Source organism: Chiloscyllium plagiosum, unplaced genomic scaffold (assembly GCF_037043375.1).
Source record: "Chiloscyllium plagiosum isolate Xiang-an unplaced genomic scaffold, Cpla_swu_hap1 HiC_scaffold_1, whole genome shotgun sequence".
Classification (NCBI taxonomy): Eukaryota; Metazoa; Chordata; class Chondrichthyes; order Orectolobiformes; family Hemiscylliidae; genus Chiloscyllium; species Chiloscyllium plagiosum.
This window is the reverse complement of record NW_028270139.1, coordinates 80583678-80601919: the sequence shown is the minus strand read 5'-3', so window position 1 is coordinate 80601919 and position 18242 is coordinate 80583678. Positions and strand designations below refer to the sequence as shown.

The 18242-nt window shown below is 41.3% G+C and overlaps 1 protein-coding gene and 1 long non-coding RNA gene across 2 annotated transcripts in view; both read right to left on the bottom strand.

The window, feature by feature from the left end:
* LOC148152150 (uncharacterized) overlaps positions 1–18242 on the bottom strand; it is a 762130-nt gene that overhangs the window by 257828 nt on the left and 486060 nt on the right. The gene's annotated exons all lie outside the window — the stretch shown is intronic.
* The window catches only part of tusc3 (tumor suppressor candidate 3), a 390300-nt gene that overhangs the window by 132953 nt on the left and 239105 nt on the right, over positions 1–18242 (bottom strand). The window contains exon 7 of the mRNA XM_043690293.2: positions 2644–2707. Coding sequence (XP_043546228.2) covers positions 2644–2707 — 64 coding nt within the window. The remainder of the gene's footprint in view (positions 1–2643; positions 2708–18242) is intronic.

The window sequence follows — 18242 nt, the reverse complement described above, 5'->3', positions numbered from 1 at the left end:
ATAGGCAGAGGCCCCTATCACATTTCCGACGCCCCTCCCCCAAGTCCCTCCTCCCTATCTTTTATCTTAGCCTGCTGGACCAACTTCCCTCATTCCTGAAGAAGGGCTAATGCCCGAAACGTCGATTCTCCTGTTCCCTAGATGCTGCCTGACCTGCTGCGCTTTTCCAGCAACACATTCCGATTCTATGAATTGCCCAAACAGAAGAACATTTCACTCTGTCTTACAAAATCTTTTAATGATCTGAAACATCTCATTAAGATCACTCCTTAATCTCCCATATTCAAGTTACTGTAAATTAATAGAAAGATTACGTATTGTAAATGTTAATGAAACTAATTGAGGGTTGGGATTAACTTGGTCCAAGCTTTCAAATGAGATTCACCATGATGATTTTAGCTTTTCTGATAATCACCCATGGGACTCACCCACTATTATTGTCATAGACTCCACAGTCAATGATTCCTTCTGAGTTGATACAAAGACACACGTTAAAAACCATAAAAGACTTTCTTCAAATGTTCTTATTATTTGAGCTGATGTTACTACTGGACAAGTCAAATCCCAGACTGAAATCTGGCTTGATAGATCATTTTTGTTTTCTTTTTATTTAACAAGGTAGTCTTTCATTCAGCTGCATAAAATATAATCCTGTCTTTCTCAACCCGGGAGGCAATTGCCAAGTGGTATTATTGCTAGACTATAAATCTAGAACCTCAGCTAATATTCTGGGGACCGGGGTTCAAATCTTGCCATGAATGAAACAATTGTCAATTGTCAGAAAAGCCCATCTCATTCATTGATGTCCTTCAGGGAATGAAATTTGTCACACTTACCTATTATGGCCTACATATGACTCAAACTCACATTCCTGATTAAGGGCTTATGCCCCAAATGCCAATTCTCCTGCTCCTCGGATGCTGCCTGACCTGCTGTGCTTCTCCAGTACCACACTCTCGACTCAGCCCCACAGCAATGTAGTTGACCCATAACTGCCCGCTGGGCAATTAAGGAGAGAAATAAATGCTAGGTCAGTCAGAGATGCCCACATTCCATAAATGATTAATCCAAAGTCTAAAATAAATAATATTAACATATAGAGATCACACACACCATATATCACAATATACAGATCAGATTCTGAAGGTGTCACTGGAAGCAGGAGGAATGTGTAGATTTTACTTAAGTATTTGCAGCCAGAAGCAGTGCAATGAATGTTTGTGTCTTCACTGTCTTAGGCTCACCCTCTACTGATAGACTTACCAGATGTGAGGACAGTTTCTTCAGTGACCCCAGCAGTGACCTACTGCTGACCAACATAGTGTTACTTTGTGACAGCCAATTCTTGCTTTCCACTGAATTTAGGTGAAAGATTAAATGAGGGTCATGTAACATGTTCCAGGAGTTAAACTGCCAGGAACAAAGTCAAAAATACTCAATAATTACAATACTCTGGGGACTATAGTTGGACTACTGCATACACTATTGCAAAAGAGAATGGATGCAGTCAAGAACAGAATGTAGTTTTGCGAGTATAATACCAAAAATGACAGCTTACAGTTATGATCAACACCAACATTCCACATACAGTGACTAGTGTGCCAATACAGATGACAGCATTGACTTCTGCTCTGGAGGTCACTGCCATGCATGAACCTTGAAGGTCCATGTAGAAGAAAAATGAATTAGGGGGAATGCTTGTTGTGATAAATAAATTGGAACAACTGATTGGAACGAGCAAAGTTTGCCAAGTAGACGCTGAATTTTATATAGCATTCAAAAATAGAAATCTGCTTATACTTGATTCAGGCAGATGCCCAGGGCTTGAGCAAGTCACTGATAGTGGCAATTGGGCACAAGAAAGTGCACTTCAAAAATGATTTCCACATCCTGAATTGATTCCCCCAAAAACAAGTCTGATGAGGGCCATATATTTCTCAGTTTGAGATCTTGGAGCAATAGGATAAATGATCAGCAAATGGAGGCTGATACTATGAAATCCTCAAGAGAAAACAAAAGTGAACATCCAACATATCAGTTGCTAAGAAAAATCAATATAAATAACTGAAAACACAATCATCTGGAGTTGGATTTTCTTTAGATTCCAAACCATGTCATTTCTATTAAATATTTGTTAAAAAAATTGATATTCCATGTTTGCTTAACTGTTTCATGGTAAGAACAGTTGCATTTCACTCAAAATACAGTTATGTTTAGTTGTATTCAGGACCAACTGATTTATTTCTCCATGCCAAGCCAAAAGGCAAGAAAGCTGAACATGTAAAATAACAGAACAAGTATGTTCACACTGTCAGTGGTCTTCCACTGCAACGGTAGACAATTGCTCAATATGAATTTAGCAGAAACTGAGATACATTTTCTGTATTGGGTCACAGAATCTGTGCATGTAATGTCCAAGTTTAGCAGAGGTTAAAATTATCTAACAATAAGCATTAATTTAGAATATCAATCAATCATTCACGATAAATGCATTTTTTGATATTTGTCAAATTTCCTATAATTGTTTTCTCGTCCTGTTTATATATACATTTCAAAGTTTATAATTTTTAATATAATTTCTCTCCAAAACACACATGCTTTAAAGTTACCTTGTCACTCCACAACACACATTTCAAAGGATACTGAGCAGAAGTATTATGTGGGACTCTGCAACAAATTGAGCTTGGCTGCTTCCATGAATGTAACTCTGCAGAAATAATGAATTCAAATATTAGAAAAATGAGATAAAATGTTCTATGAATATAAATAACAAAGTTTGTATTTATTTTGATGATTCCAAAATATAAGCTATACCTTTTGAACCTGGTGAATATGAATCATTTAAATAAGCTAAGTACTGGGGGGGGGGGGGGGGGGGGGGGGCGGTGGAGGAGGGGACAAACTAGAAATTCAAGAAGTAAGTTAAAGGAAAAGTGAGATTAAGAAAAGTTAAAAAAGACAACAGAGTCAATGGAGCAGAAAACTCAAGAAGGGATTCGTACAGTATGGTCAAGTGAAATAGGGATTGATAGGAAGGGTGAGGGGAGGAACAAATTAAAAATATATATTAATGCATGACGCATACGAAATAAGGTGGCTGCGTTTGAGGCTCAGTTGGAAATTGGAAGGTGTGATGTTGTGGAGATAACTGAGACGTGGCTTCAAGTGGACAGGGTCTGGGAAATGATCAAAAGGACAGACTGACAGGCAGAGGAGGTGGGGTTGCCATGTTGGTGAGGAATGATATTCAGTCCCTTGCGAGGGGGGACATAGAATCAGGAGGTGTAGAGTCAGTATGGATAGAGCTGATAAATTCTAAGGGTAGAAAGACACTAATGGGAGTTATTTACAGGCCCCCAAACAGTAGTCTGGATGTAGTGTGTAAGTTGAATATGGAGCTGAAATTGGCCTGTCACAAAGATATTATTACAGTTGTTATGGAGGATTTCAACATGCGAACAGACTGGGTGAATCAGGATGCTACTGGACCCCAAGAAAGGGAGTTTGTGGACTGCCTCCGAGATGGATTCTTGGAACAGCTTGTACTGGAGCCTACCAGGGAGAAGGCAATTCTGGATCTAGTGTTGTGCAACGACCCAGATTTGATCAGGGACCTCGAAGTAAAGGAGCCATTAGGAGGTAATGACCATAATATGATAAGTTTTAATTGCAATTTGAGAGGGAGAAGGGAGAATCAGAAATGTTAGTATTGTAGATGAACAAAGGGAACTATGGAGACATGAGGGAAGGGCTGGCCGAAGTTCAATGGTTCAATACCCTAGCAGGGATGGCAGTGGAACTACAATGGCAGGTTTTACTGGATATAATGCAGAAGATGCAGAATCAGTTCATTCCAAAGAGGAAGAAAGATCCTAAGGGGAGGCCAGGGCAGCTGTGGCTGATGAGGGAAGTTAAGGACTATATAAAGATAAAAGAGAAGTATAACATAGTAAAGATGAGCGGGAAGCCAGAGGACTGGGAAATTTATAAAGAGCAACAGAGGATAACTAAAAAGGCAATACATGGAGAAAAAAATGAGGAACGAAGGCAAACTGGCCTAAAATATAAAGGAGGATAATAAAAGCTTTTTTAGGTATGTGAAAAGGAAAAAAAAAAGTTAAGACTGAAATTGGGCCCTTGAAGACAGAAACGGGTGAATTTATTATGGGGAACAAGGAAATGGCAGAGGAGTTGAATAAGTACTTTGCATCTGTCTTCACTGGGGAAGCCACAAACAATCTCCCAGATGCAATAGTGGCTGAAGGACCTAGGGGAATGGATGAACTGAAGGGAATTTATATTAGGCAGGAAATGGTGTTGGACAGACTGTTAGGTCTGAAGCCTGATAAGTGCTCTGGACCTGATGGTCTGCATCCCAGGGTACTTAAGGGGGTGGCTCGAGAAATTATGAATGCATTATGAAATCATTTTCCAATGTTCTATAGGTTCAGGATCAGTTGCTGCAGATTGAAGGGTGGCTAATATTGTCCCACTTTTCAAGAAAGGAGGGAGTGAGAAAACAGGGAACTACAGACTGGTTAGCCTGACCTCAGTGGTGGGAAAGATGCTGGAGTTAATTATAAAAGATGAAATTATGATTCATTGGGATAGCAGTAACAGGATAGGTCAGAGTCAGCATGGATTATGAAGGGGAAATCGTACTTGACTAATCTTCTGGAATATTTTGAGGATGTAACCATGAAGATGGACAAGGGAGAGCTAGTGGATATAGTGTAGCTGGGACTTCCAGAAAGCCTTTGATAAAGTCCCACATAGGAGATCAGTGAGCAAAATTAGGACACATGGTATTGGGGGAAAAATACTGACTTCGATTGAAAATTGGCTGGCTGACAGGAAGCAGAGAGCAGTGATAAACAGGGTCCCTTTCGGAATGGCAGGTGGTGACCAGTGGGATACCACAAGGTTCGGTGCTGGGACCACAGCCATTTCAAGTATACATTAATATGATATAGATGAAGGTATTAAAAGTAATATTTGCAAATTTGTTGATGACACAAAGCTGGGTAGCAGGGTGAAATGTGAGGAGGATGTTATGAGAATTCAGGGTGACTTGGACAGGTTGCATGAGTGGACGGATGCATGGCAGGTGTAGTTTAATGTGGATAAATGTATGATTATCCACTTTGGTGGCAAGAACAGGAAGGCAGATTACTATCAAAATGGAGTCAAGTTAGGTAAAGGGGAAGTACAATGAGATCTCGCTGTTCTTGTACATCAGTCAATGAAAGCAAGCATGCAGGTATAGCAGGCAGTGAAGAAAGTTAATGGCATGCTGGCCTTCATAACAAGATTAATTGAATATAGGAGCTAAGAGCTGTACAGGGCCCTGGTGAGACCGCACCTGAAGCAGTGTGTGCAGTTTTGGTCACCAAATTTGAGGAAAGACATTCTGGCTATCGAGGGAGTACAACGTAGGTTCATGGGGTCAATTCCTGGACTATGTGGGACTATCATACATTGAAAGAGTGGAGCAACTGGGCTTGTATACACTTGAGTTTAGAAGGATGAGAGGGGATCTGATTGAGATGTTTAAAATTATTAAAGAATTGGACACTCTGGAGGCAAGAAGCATGTTTCTGCTGATGGGTGAGTCTTGAACCAGAGGACACAGTTTAAACATAAAGGGTAGGCCATTTAGAACAGAGTTGAGAAGAAACTTCTTCAGCCAGAGAGTGGTGGCTATATGGAATGCTCTGCCCCAGAAGGCAGTGGAGGCCAAGTCTCTGGATTATTTCAAGAGAGAGGTGGATAGAACTCCTAAAGATAATGGAATCAAGGGTTATGGGGATAAGGCAGGAACAGGATACTAATTGTGGATGATTAGCCATGATCATAATGAATGGTGGTGCTGGCTCGAAGGGCCGAATGGCCTACTCCTGCACCTATTGTTTATTGTCTATAAATATGAATAATTATAAATGTCCAAATTTTCATGTCAATGTTGTCAATGCAATTAGTTAGGAATTAGTTGAGATCTATGATTCCTACAGCATTATGAACTCTTGTGGCAGAGGCAGAGGTTGAAGTTCTCGACTTGACAACATTAGAACCCTGCTTATCCAAGCAGGGAAGAGTTCAGCGGTGGTTCCAGCATGGATTGATGCATCAGTAATCACAGGAGAAACCAATGTGTCACCACCAAGGCACCTTCTGTCAAATGTGGTGAAGCAACATTATGACAATTGCATATGGTTTTGTGTCTCAAATGATTTTACATTTTTCATTTCAAAGGGAAATACCTATCTTATGCTTAACAGAAACTAGAAAATGTTAATTAGAAAACAAGCACAAATTAAAATGATGAGCACATTTAAGTGTAAAATGATAGCTTTTAAAAATATAGACAATTAATTTTCATTGAAACAAAATTAAATTAGATATACACATTGAAAGAAATAAATCTTATAACAGGATGATGATTTTGGTTTTTATAGAAATTATTTTATTTACAAACTTCCCTGTTGGCACTTCACTAAAACTTTCTCCACAACAAGGGCCAGATTTTCCCATTGGAGTTGGGAGGTGCACTAATCCATGCTCCATGTTGAGTAGAGCGTGATGGGAGGCAGGATTTTCAAAGGGCCAGAATGTTAATTACTCTTGAGATAGGTGAATCTCCCAATGAGAGGCCAGGTTGGGGGAGCGAGATGCAGGTAGAACAACAGGGCTGTGAGAAGTATGCTGATGCAACTTGGCAGCCATTGCTGTGAGTGCAGCTGAGAACTATTTGTTTTAAATAAAAAGGAGCATCATCTTCAAAGTCAAAGAGTCATAGAGATAAACAGCACAGAAATAAACCCTTCGGTCCAACTTGTCCATGCTGACCAGATATCCCAACTTAATCTAGTTCCACTTGCCAGCACCCAGCCCATATCTCTCTAAACCCTTCCTATTCATATACCCATTCAGATGCCTTTTAAATATTAAATGTTGCAATTGTACTCACCTCCACCACTTCCTCATTCCATACACGTACCACCGTCTATGTGAAAAAGTTGTCCCTTGGGTCCCTTTTATATCTTGCCTCTCTCACCCTAAACCTATGCCAGCTAGATCTGGACACCTCCCCACCCCAAACCAGGAAAAAGACTTTCTCTATTTATCCTATCCATGCCCTACATGATTTTATAAACTTCCAAGGTCACCCCTCAGCCTCTGACGCTCCAAGGAAAACAGCCGCAGCCTGTTCAACCTCTCCCTATCGCTCAAATCCTCCAACCCTGGCAACATCTTTGCAAATATTTTGTGAACCCTTTCAAGTTTCAAGACATCCTTCCGATAGGAAGGAGACCAGAATTGCATGCAATATTCCAATAGTGGCCTAATCAAGGTCTCGTACAGCTGCAACTTGACCTCCCAACTCCTGTACTCAATGCTCCGACCAATAAGCAAAAGCATGCCCAATGCCTTCTTCATTATCCTATTGACCTGTGACTATACTTTCAAGAAGCTATGAACCTGCACTTCAAGGTCTGTATATTTTGCAACATTCCCCAGGACCTTACAATCAAGTGTATAAGTCCTGCTAAGATTTGCTTTCCCAAATTGCAGCACCTCGCATTTATCTAAATTCAACTCCATCTGCCACTCCTCAGCCTGTCGGCCCATCTGATCGAGATCCCATTGTAATCTGAGGTAACCTTCTTCACCGTCCACTACACCTCCAATTTTGGTGTCATCTGCAAACTTACTAACTATACTTCATATGCTCACATCCAAATCATCTATGCAAATGACAAAACATAGTGGACCCAGCACTGATCCTTGTGGCATTTCACTGGTCACAGGCCTTCAGTCTGAAAAACGATCCTCCACCACCACCCACTTGTCTTCTACCTTCGAGCTAGTTCTGTATCCAAATGGCTAGTTCTATCTTAGATCAAGGAGATCTAACCTTGCTAACCAGTGTCCCATGGGGAAGCTTGTCGAACACCTTACTGAAGTCCCTATAGATCACATCTCCCACTCTGCCCTCATCAATCATCCTTGTAATTTCCTCAAAAAACTCAATCAAGTCGGTAAGAGATGACCTCCCATGCACAAAGCCATGTTACTATCCCTAATCAGTCCTTGCCTTTCCAAATACATGTACATCCTGTTCCTCAGGATTCCTTCCAACAACTTGCCCACCACAGACATCAGGCTCACTGCTCTATAGTTCCCTGGCTTGTCCTTACCACCTTTCTCAAATAGTGGCACCACGTTAGCCAATCTCCAGTCTTCTGGCACCTCACCTGTGACTATCAATGATACAAATATCTCAGCAAGGGCCCCAGCAATCACTTCCTCTGCTTCGTACAGAGTTTTAAGGTACAACTGATCAGGTCCTGGGGATTTATCCATGTTTATGCATTTCAAGATATCCAGCACTTCCTCCTCCGTAATATGGACATTCTTCAAGATGTCACCATCTATTTCCCTATATTCTATATCTTTCATGATTTGGAGTTGCCGGTGTTATATTGGGGTGTACAGAGTTAAAAATCACACAATACCAGGTTAAAGGCCAACAGGTTTATTTGGAAGTACTAGCTATCGGAGTGCTGCTCTTTTATCAGGTGGTTGTGGAATATAAGATCATAGGACACAGAATTTATCGCAGAAGGTTACAATATGATGTAACTGAAATTATATATTGAAAAAGACCTGGACTGTTTGTTAAGTGTCTCATCTTTTAGAATGATTTGGAGATGCCGGTGTTGGACTGGGGTGTACAAAGTTAAAAATCACACAACACCAGGTTATAGTCCGACAGGTTTAATTGGAAGCACACTAGCTTTCGGAGCGACGACTCCACTACCACCTGATGAAGGAGCGTCGCTCCGAAAGCTAGTGTGCTTCCAATTAAACCTGTTGGACTATAACCCGGTGTTGTGTAATCTTTTAGAATGGGCCTGTTGACTTCAGTCTTTTCATATGTAAATTCCAGAACTTTCTAAAAGTTACATTCTCAAGTGAACTTTAACAATAGGTGCCATGTTGGCCCAGATAATGCATTGAAAGTGGGAGGTGTCCTGTGTGAGGCTGTCTGTCCCTCAATGTTCAGACTGATTGTAATCTAAAAAAGGGATTTACAGAATCTTCCATGGATTCAGTTTTTGGGCAAAATAGAATATAATGCTGCAAATACAAATTCACCCCACAAACTTATATGTGTGCGTGTGTGCGCGCGCCAGGAGGTATGAGTGTCTGTGAGAGAGTAGTGTATGTGTATGTGCGCGTGAGAGTGTAAAGGGGTATAAGTCTGTTAGAGGGTGCGTGCATGCGTGTGCGTGTGTATGAGAGATGGTCTGCATGTGTGTGTGTGCCGATGTGTGTCTGATTGTGTGTGACAGTGTGTGTGAGATGCAGTAGGGTCACCTGTAAGTGCCATGAACCCAAGGTCCTGATTGAGGCCATCCCCATGGCTACCAAACTTGGCTATCAGCTTCGGCTCGGCCATGTTGCATTGTAGCCTGCCCTAAAGTCCGCCTTGGAGGATGGTCACCCAAAGGTCAGAGATTGAATGTCCCGGACCGCTGAAATATTTCGGACTGGGAGGCTACACCCCTGTCTATTGATTGTTATGCGGTGTTGAATCATCCGTTGTCATAGCCTCTGCTCGGTCTCATCAATGCACCATGCTTCAGGGCATCCTTACCTGTATGAGATAGACAATGTTGGCCGAGTTACATGAGTACCTGCCACGTACATGGAGGGAGGTGTCACCACATGCAATGGTGGTATCCGTGTTGACATTCTGTTACATCTTGCAGCTTCCACTGTGACAAGGTTGTACGGTGTTGTCCTGAAAGTCAGGTAGTGGAGGCGTAGGAAAGGTCTTGGCGAGGTGCTCATCCTCATTGATAACATGTTGCATGCTGCGAAGAACTGGCGTAGTTTATCGGCTCCTGAGAAGGACTGGACAACGAAGGGTCCCTGTCGGTTGCAGTTCGTGTCTGTGTTCTGAGGAGGTCATTATGGTTTCTCATTGTGGCACATCAGAAGTGGCAGTCGATGAGTTGAGCATTGTACACCATTCTTATGAGGCCATCCTTGGGCACCTTTAAGTGCCCGTCATGTTCCTCCTCAACCGAACAGATCCTGTGTATGCTTCCGTAGGGGATGGCTGTTTTAATACGTTTCGGGTGGAAGCTGGAGAAGTGTATCATCATGAGGTTATCCATGGGTTTGCGGACTGGATCCAAAATCCTGATCAATGTGTTTAGTTCATGGGATGACATGGATACCACCATTACATATTGGGACACCTCCCACCATGTACATGGTAGGTACGCATGTGACTCAGCCAACATTATCTATCTCATATGCTGCAGGCAAGGATGCACTGAGGCATGGTACATTGGTGAGACTGAGCAGAGGCTATGGCAATGGATGAGTGGACACCACGCAACAATCAACAGGAGTGTTTCCTCCTAGTCAGAGTACTTCAGAGAATTTATTTGGGAGTAACTGAGAAATAAGAAAGGGAAGATCACTTCATTGGGATTGTATTATAGACCCCCTAACAGTTAGAGGGAAATTGAGAAACAAATTTAGAAGGAGATTTCAGTTATCCGTAATAATAATAGGGTGATTATGGTTGGGGATTTTAACTTTCCAAACAGAGACTGGGACTGTCACAGTGTTAAGGGTTTAGATGGAGAGGAATTTGTTAAGTATGTATAAGAAATTTTTCTGATTCAATATATGGATGTATCCACTAGAGAAGGTGCAAAACTTGACATATCACTGGGAAATAGGGCAGAGCAGGTGACTGATGTGTCAGTGGGGGAGCAATTTGGGGCCAGCGACCATAATTGAATCAGTTTTAAAATAGTGATGGAAAAGGATAGACTGGATGTAAAAGTTCAAGTTCTAATTTGGAAGAAGGCTATTTTTCATGGTATTAGGCAAGAACTTCCAAAAGCTGATTTGGGCAGACGTTTGCAGGTAAAGGGATGGCTGGAAAATGGGAAGCCTTTTGAAATGAGATAACGAGACTCCAGAGAAAGTATATTCCTGTTAGGGTGAAAGGAAAGGCTGGTAGGTATAGGGAATGCTGGATTACTAAAGAAATTGAGGTTTTGGTTGAGAAAAAGAAGGAAACACATGTCAGGTACAGACAGGATAGATCGAGTGAATCCTTAGAAGAGTTTAAAGGCAATAAGAGTATACTTAAGAGGGAAATCAGGAGGGCAAAAAGGGGACATTAGATAGCTTTGGCAAATAGGATTAAGGAGAATCCAAAAGGTTTTTACAAATATATTAAGGACAAAAGGGTAACTAGGAAGAGAATAGGACGCCTCAAAGATCAGCAAGGCGGACTTTTTGTGGAGCCACAGGAGATGGGGGAGATACTAAATGAGTATTTTGCATCAGTGTTTACTATGGAAAAGAATATGTAAGATATAGAATGTAGGGACATGGATGGTAACATCTTGAAAAATGTCCATATTACAGAGGAGGAAGTGCTGAATGTCTTGAAATGCATGAAGGTGGATAAATACCCCGGACCTGATCAGGTGTACCCTAGAACTCTGTGGGAAGCTAGAGAAGTGATTGCTGGGACTCTTACTGAGATATTTCTATCACCGATAGTCACAAGTGAGGTGCCAGAAGACTGGAAGTTGGCTAACGTGTTGCCACTGCTTAAGAAAGGTGGTAAAGACAAGTCAGGGAACTATACACTGGTGAACCTGACATCTGTGGTGGGCAAGTTGTTGGAGGGAATCCTGAGGGAAAGGCAAGGACTGATTAGGGATGGAGTTGGAAAATGTCGTGCTGGAAAAACACAGCAGGCCAGGCAGCATCCGAGGAGCAGGAGAATCAACGTTTCGGGCATAAGCCCTTCTTCAGGAATGAGGCTGGTGTGCCAAGCAGGCTGAGATAAAGGGTAGGGGGAGGGATTCCCAGCGCCCCTCCCCCAAATTCCATCCCCCCTACCCTTTATCTCAGCCCGCTTGGAGGATTTGAGCTATAGGGAGAGGTTGAATAGGCCAGGGCTGTTTTCCCTGGAGCATCGGATGCTGAGGGGTGACCTTAAAGAGGTATATAAAATCATGAGGGACATGGTTAGGACAAATAGACAAAGTCTTTTCCCTGGGGTCCAGAACTAGAGGGCATAGGTTTAGGGTGAGAGGGGAAAGATATAAAAGAGACCTAAGGGGCAACGTTTTCACACAGAGGGTGGTACATCTATGGAATGAGCTGCCAGAGGAAGTGGTGGAGGCTGGAACAATTGCAACATTTAAAAGTGATCTGGATGGGTTTATGAACAGGAAGGGTTTGAAGGGATATGGGCCAGGTGCTGGCAGGTGGGACTAGATTGGGTTGGGATATCTGGTCGGCATGGACAGGTTGGACTGAAGGGTCTGTTACCGTGCTGTACATTTCTATGACTCTAAGAGCATATCACTCTACTAAGGGCCATTTTTGCTTCTTCCAATCTACAGACACAGAAACTAGCACCGTCGTATTCCTCTACAGAACACTGCTCCAGGCTAACTTAATACTTATGACTGATTTTTTTACGTTTAAGCAATAAAACATAAAATCAAGAATGAACCCGCTCTAGTCACTATTGTAGCAAAGCTATACCTAAAACTACTCTCTCATCTGTTTATGTGCTGTGACCTCTCCCAAACAGGTTCCTCCAAGATCAGTTGTGAATTTCATTGTTTGCCAAGTTTGTCTAAACACACTCCGATGTCCAGCAATACATGAATTCAACAGCAAAGGCAGCACCTCCGCAGGTTCACTGATGTGTCTGTTAGCAGTGTGGGTTTCTTTCTTCCTTTCTCTCTCTCTCTCCCCCCTCTCTCTCTTGCACTGGCCTGAGCACATGCAGCCTATTGTCTGTCCTTCTCCCTTTTAAAAGTGACATTGTTTTGACTTTTTTTCTCTCCAACAGCATATAAAACAGCAATTGCTGCTCCTGGAATTCGAGGAAATCACCTCCAATACCTAAAATGCCTCAAAACAAGGAGCAGCCTGTTACAGCCAGAAATGTTTCCCATCTCCCATCTTGGATTACCCAGAATCTGACCAAACCAAATTATGAACTAGGACCCAGGATTGGTCAGATAAGCATGATTATCAAAACCTCATTGCTGCTTAGTAAAGTTTTTTTCATTTTTGTCCAAACTTTCACTGTTGGGTTCCTTCAAGCCGGATATGCATCTGGATTATGGGCAGACTAGATAGGCTGAGATTGTTTTCCTTACAGAAGAGAAGGCTGAGGGGTGTACAAAGTTTTGAGGGCATGAGCTGAGTCGGTAGGGAGCAATATTTCATCTTAGTACAAGGGTCAATAAACAGAGGCACAGTTTTAAATAAAGAACAGGAGGCTTAAACACTCTTTGAGCAAAGCGTTTTTGACTTAGAGGGCTGTGGGCATCTGGAACTTGCTGCCTAAAAGAGTAGCTGGAGTAGGAACACAGACATTTGAAACATCACGGCATACAAGGCCTCAGGCCAAGTACTGTAAAATGGCATTGGAATAGATGAATGTTGGATGATCAACACGGACATGATTGGCCAAAGGCTTCTTTTAGATTCAAAAAATGCTCTGACTCACTCTATGAAACCTACATCACATGAGCAAACAAAACAAAAGTTAGATATGTAATTGGCTAAGTGATGGGGGCAGAGTGAAGAGCTGAAATGTTTTCTGTTTGGAGAAAAGTATGCAGTGAATTCCCTCAGAATCAATTTAGGACCATAGTTTTTTTTTTGTTATATGTAAATGGCCAGCATTAGGTGAGAGAAAATACAATTTCAGATACTACTAAAAAAACTTGATGATACAGCAAATATTGTCAGTTATGTCCACTCGAATACACAAAAGCACAGTTGTTAAGGCATACTTTGTGACAATCATTAGTTTCAAGTGGCATGCAATTTGTTTCATAACAACTCTGTAATTGCAAAAAAGTTAGTTTTTATTAGAAAGTAATCTTTTTTAAATTCTACTAAGGCAGAGGTGAATTAGTGGATGTGATGCTGGATAAACGACTACTATCATGGATCAGCAAATTCAACCCCACAAAATAGATTGCTAGACAAACCAACTGTCATGTTTGTCTTACTCCATTAATATTCGGTTGTCCAGTTGCAGGATTAAATTTCATGAAAAAACAAAAGCCAAAAATCTGTAGATGCAGGAAATCTGAAATAAAAACACACAATGCTGGAAATGCTCATTCAGGCAGTATTTGTGGAAAGTAGTAGAGTCCAGCCACATTGACACTTCATTAACAGTCATGACACAAAATTCTAACACTGTTTCACTCCATAAACATTGTGTGTCCTGTTGAGTGTTTCCAGTATTTTCTGTTTTTATTTTACAGACACTTTGGTAGTTCGTACATGGAATGAGAATTGGCCACTTAAATGATCAAATTCTTACTTCATGTCTAGTAAACTCCGATAATACTTTTGATAAATTCTATATTACAACTTTGTAATCTCCAAAGCTAACAAAGTATCATTTGAAATATTTATTGAAAGAATGACCATCCCAATTAAAAAAAACACATAACTGATTATATTTCTTCAGCACAGATTCAGTGAAAGATACAGGCAATGAGAAGCTCTTTCAACGAGGCTGGAGCTTCTGAAAACCTCTGTGGATTTTCTTTTTAATTGCGTATTAACTCCAGTGCAAGCCCTCCATCCACCTATTACACCTACCGTAAACCTTGTGAAGTGGGGCTGTTCTTGAACAATTCATCAAATCATCAAAAAATAAGATGGAGTTTGCAATATACAGGATCAATACCAAAAGAATTAAGAAGTGTGAAGGGAAATAATGATTCTTGGTGTGCTTTATAAATGACCAAGCAGTGAAGTAAAGTAAGGCAGATTGGCAGACTTCTCAGGGACATGTTCAAATACATATGGCAATGATACTCAATTAATTCTTAATCACATAGGACAATTTTAATTGTCCCAAAATATATTGTAGCTTAAAGTGGGAAAACATTTAACAATGCAACCAAAATCGCAGGTCATGAAAGCAATATTGCCTATTATCCTTCCAGAAATTAAATAATGCCATTTACTGGGAGAGAGTAAGAGAACGATCACAGAACAGTGACCACAAAGTTAATGAAGAGATAAAGATAGGGCGGCTGGAGTTAAAATGTCAAAGTCTGGTTGGTCAATTAAAAAATGATGTGTATCACCAAATCTTGGGAGAAAAATCAACAGGTCAGCAGATCAATAATGGTTGGTACATTATATTTAGAAGACTGTCAATAAAAAGACACAACATTAAACTAACACTCAGATTAGACACTGACATCAACAAATTAAAAATAATCTTGAAAGTTAGGCTACGGTCTTCTCATTTGCTCAGTAGTCAGGAACAGGAAGCAGTGACAGTGAGGCAGGTAACTGTTTAAGGTTCTCTCAGCCTATTTGAGTAAAAGGAGGTCTGCAGAATGGGTGAGCAAATTGACCATAGCACCGTGTTACAGGAAGCCATTCAAGTCGGGGGATCAACGAGCAATGTGGTAGTAGTGGGTGATAACATAATGAGGAGGAATAGCACTGTTCTCTGCACGAAAAGGCTGTGTTGCCTGCTCTGTGCAAGGATTCCAGACATCTGCTCAGGGCTGGAAAGGAACATACAGTTGGAGGAGCAGGATCCAGTGGTTGTGGTCCATGTAAGTACTAATGACATAGGTAGAACTAGGAAGGAGGTTCAGCATGGAGATTATGAGAATATTGATGCTAAAGTAAAAAGAAGAATCTCAAAGTTATAATCTCTGGATTAATAGGTAAACTGTTTGCAAATTGGCATAGGGTATATAAAAGTGAGAGTGGGCCTCAGACAAGTGCCTCAAACTGATTAAATAAAACGGGCAATGTATCAGTATGAAAGTGGCAGTGAACTGGAATGCAAAGCTAGGGGATAGATACAGGCACAGATAGATAAAGACACAGTGGCAGACCGTAAAAGGGACATTTCAGAATGATCAGAATAAGTACATGCCTTCTGTAAAGAAAGATTCTGAGGTATTTCTGTGGTTGACTGGTGTCATAGGCACGGAAACAGACCCTTTGGTCCAACTTGCCCATAGCGACCAGATATCCTAAACTAACCTAGTTCCATTTGCCAGCACTTGACCCATAGCCCTCTAAACCCTTCTTATTCACATACCCATCCAGATGCCTTTTAAATGCTGCAATTGTACCAGCCCCCACTACTTCGTCTCGCAGCTCATTCCATATACGCATAACCCTCTGCGTGAAAAAATTGCTCTTTAGGTCCCTTGTATATCTTTCGCCTCTCACCCTAAACCAATGCCCTCTAGTTCTGGACTCCCCAACCCCAGGGAAAACACTTTCTCTATTTATCCTATCCATGTCCTTCATGATTTTATAAACCTCTACAAGGCACCCCTCAGCCTCCGACGCTCCAGGAAAACAGCCCCAGCCTATTCAGCCTCTCCCTGTAGCTCAAATCCTCCAACCCTGGCAACATCCTTTTAAATTTTTTCTGAACCCTTTCTAATTTCATAACATTCTTCCTATAGGAAGGAGACCAGAATTGCACACAACATTCCAAAAGTGGCAGAACCAATGTCCTGTCCAGCCGCTACATGTCCTCCCAACACTTATTCTCAATATTCTGACCAATAAATGAAAGCATACCAAATGACTTCTTCACCTGCGACTCTACTTTCAAGGGACTATGAACCTGTACTCCAAAGTCTCTTTGCTCAGCAACACTCCCTAGGACCTTTCCATTAAGTGTACAAGTCCTACTTAAGATTTGCTTTTCCTCAATGCAGCACCTCACATTTATACAAGTTAAACTCCATCTGCCCAGTCTCAGCCTATTAGCCCATTCAATCAAGATCCCATTGTACTCTGAGGTAACCTTCTTCGCGATCCAATACACCTCTAATTTTGGTGTCAACCGCAAACTTACTAATTATACCTCTTTTGCTCACATCCAAATCATTTATGTAAATGACAAAAAGTAGTGGACCCAGTCCAGCACCGATCTTTGTGGCAGTCCACAGGCCACAGGCTTCCAGTCTGAAAATCAAGCCTCCACCACCACCCTCTGTCTTCTACCTTTGATCTGTCACAGGACCTGAAACATTAACTCTGATTTCTCTCCATGGATGCTGCCGGATCTGCTCATTTCTTCCAACAATTTCTATTCTCTTCCATTAGATTTTTGAAAGGTTCTATCAGGATGAAAAGTAGCAAACATAATTAATACTGCTCAAGAAGCAGAAAGGCAGATAACAGGAGCCTGTAGACTTGATAGCTTGATGTGGGAAAGGTGTTGGAATTGATCATTAAAGATCACTGCACACTTGGAAAAACTGAAGATATGAACATACAAACATATGAAACTGGACATTTGGCCCCTTGAGTTTGTTCTGCCATTCCACAAGCACATGGTTGATCCAATTGTATTCAGAATTTCCCATCTACCCCCAATCGCCTTTAAGTCCCTTGCTCAATAATAATCCACCTTTGCCTTAAAAATATTCAATAGCCCCCATCTCCTTGGTCTCTGAGGCCAAGTCGCACAATCTTCTGAGAGAAAAAATAAATTCCCTCATCTCTGTCCTGAAAGCGTGATGCCTATTTTAAAATGGTGCCCCATAGTCCTTGACTGACCCACAAGAGGAAAATTTATTTCCACATCCATCTTGTCAAGATCATTCAGCATTACAGACACTTCAATTAAGACACCCCTTAATCTCTAACCTCCAATGGAAAAAATAAGCTGTCCAAATTAACATCCTAAAACAACTTACTTTGTCCAAGTGGCAACTTAATAACACTTCTATGACCATTGTTAACAGCTAACCTGAGAATGCAACTTTTTAAAAACAAGGTTTTGTGATTTACACATGGAAGAAGTGAAACTGTCATGGTATTCCAACAGATGAAAGGCTTAACAGACAATCAATTTTCCAATGTGTAACTTCAGTTACATCACACTGTAAATATTTGCTATAAATTCTGTGTGTTAGGATTGAGCCCTTCACTACCACCTGATGAAGGAGTGACGCTCCGAAAGCTAGTGCTTCTAATTAAACCTGTTGGACTACAACCTGGTGTTGTGAGATTTTTAACTCTTAACTTGCCTGGAAGAGTGCAGTCCTGACAAAACTTGAGAAGCTTGATACACTCCATAACAAAACAGTCAGCTTGATTGTACACTACAGTCGCAAGCATTCACTCACTCCACTACTGACACTCAGTAG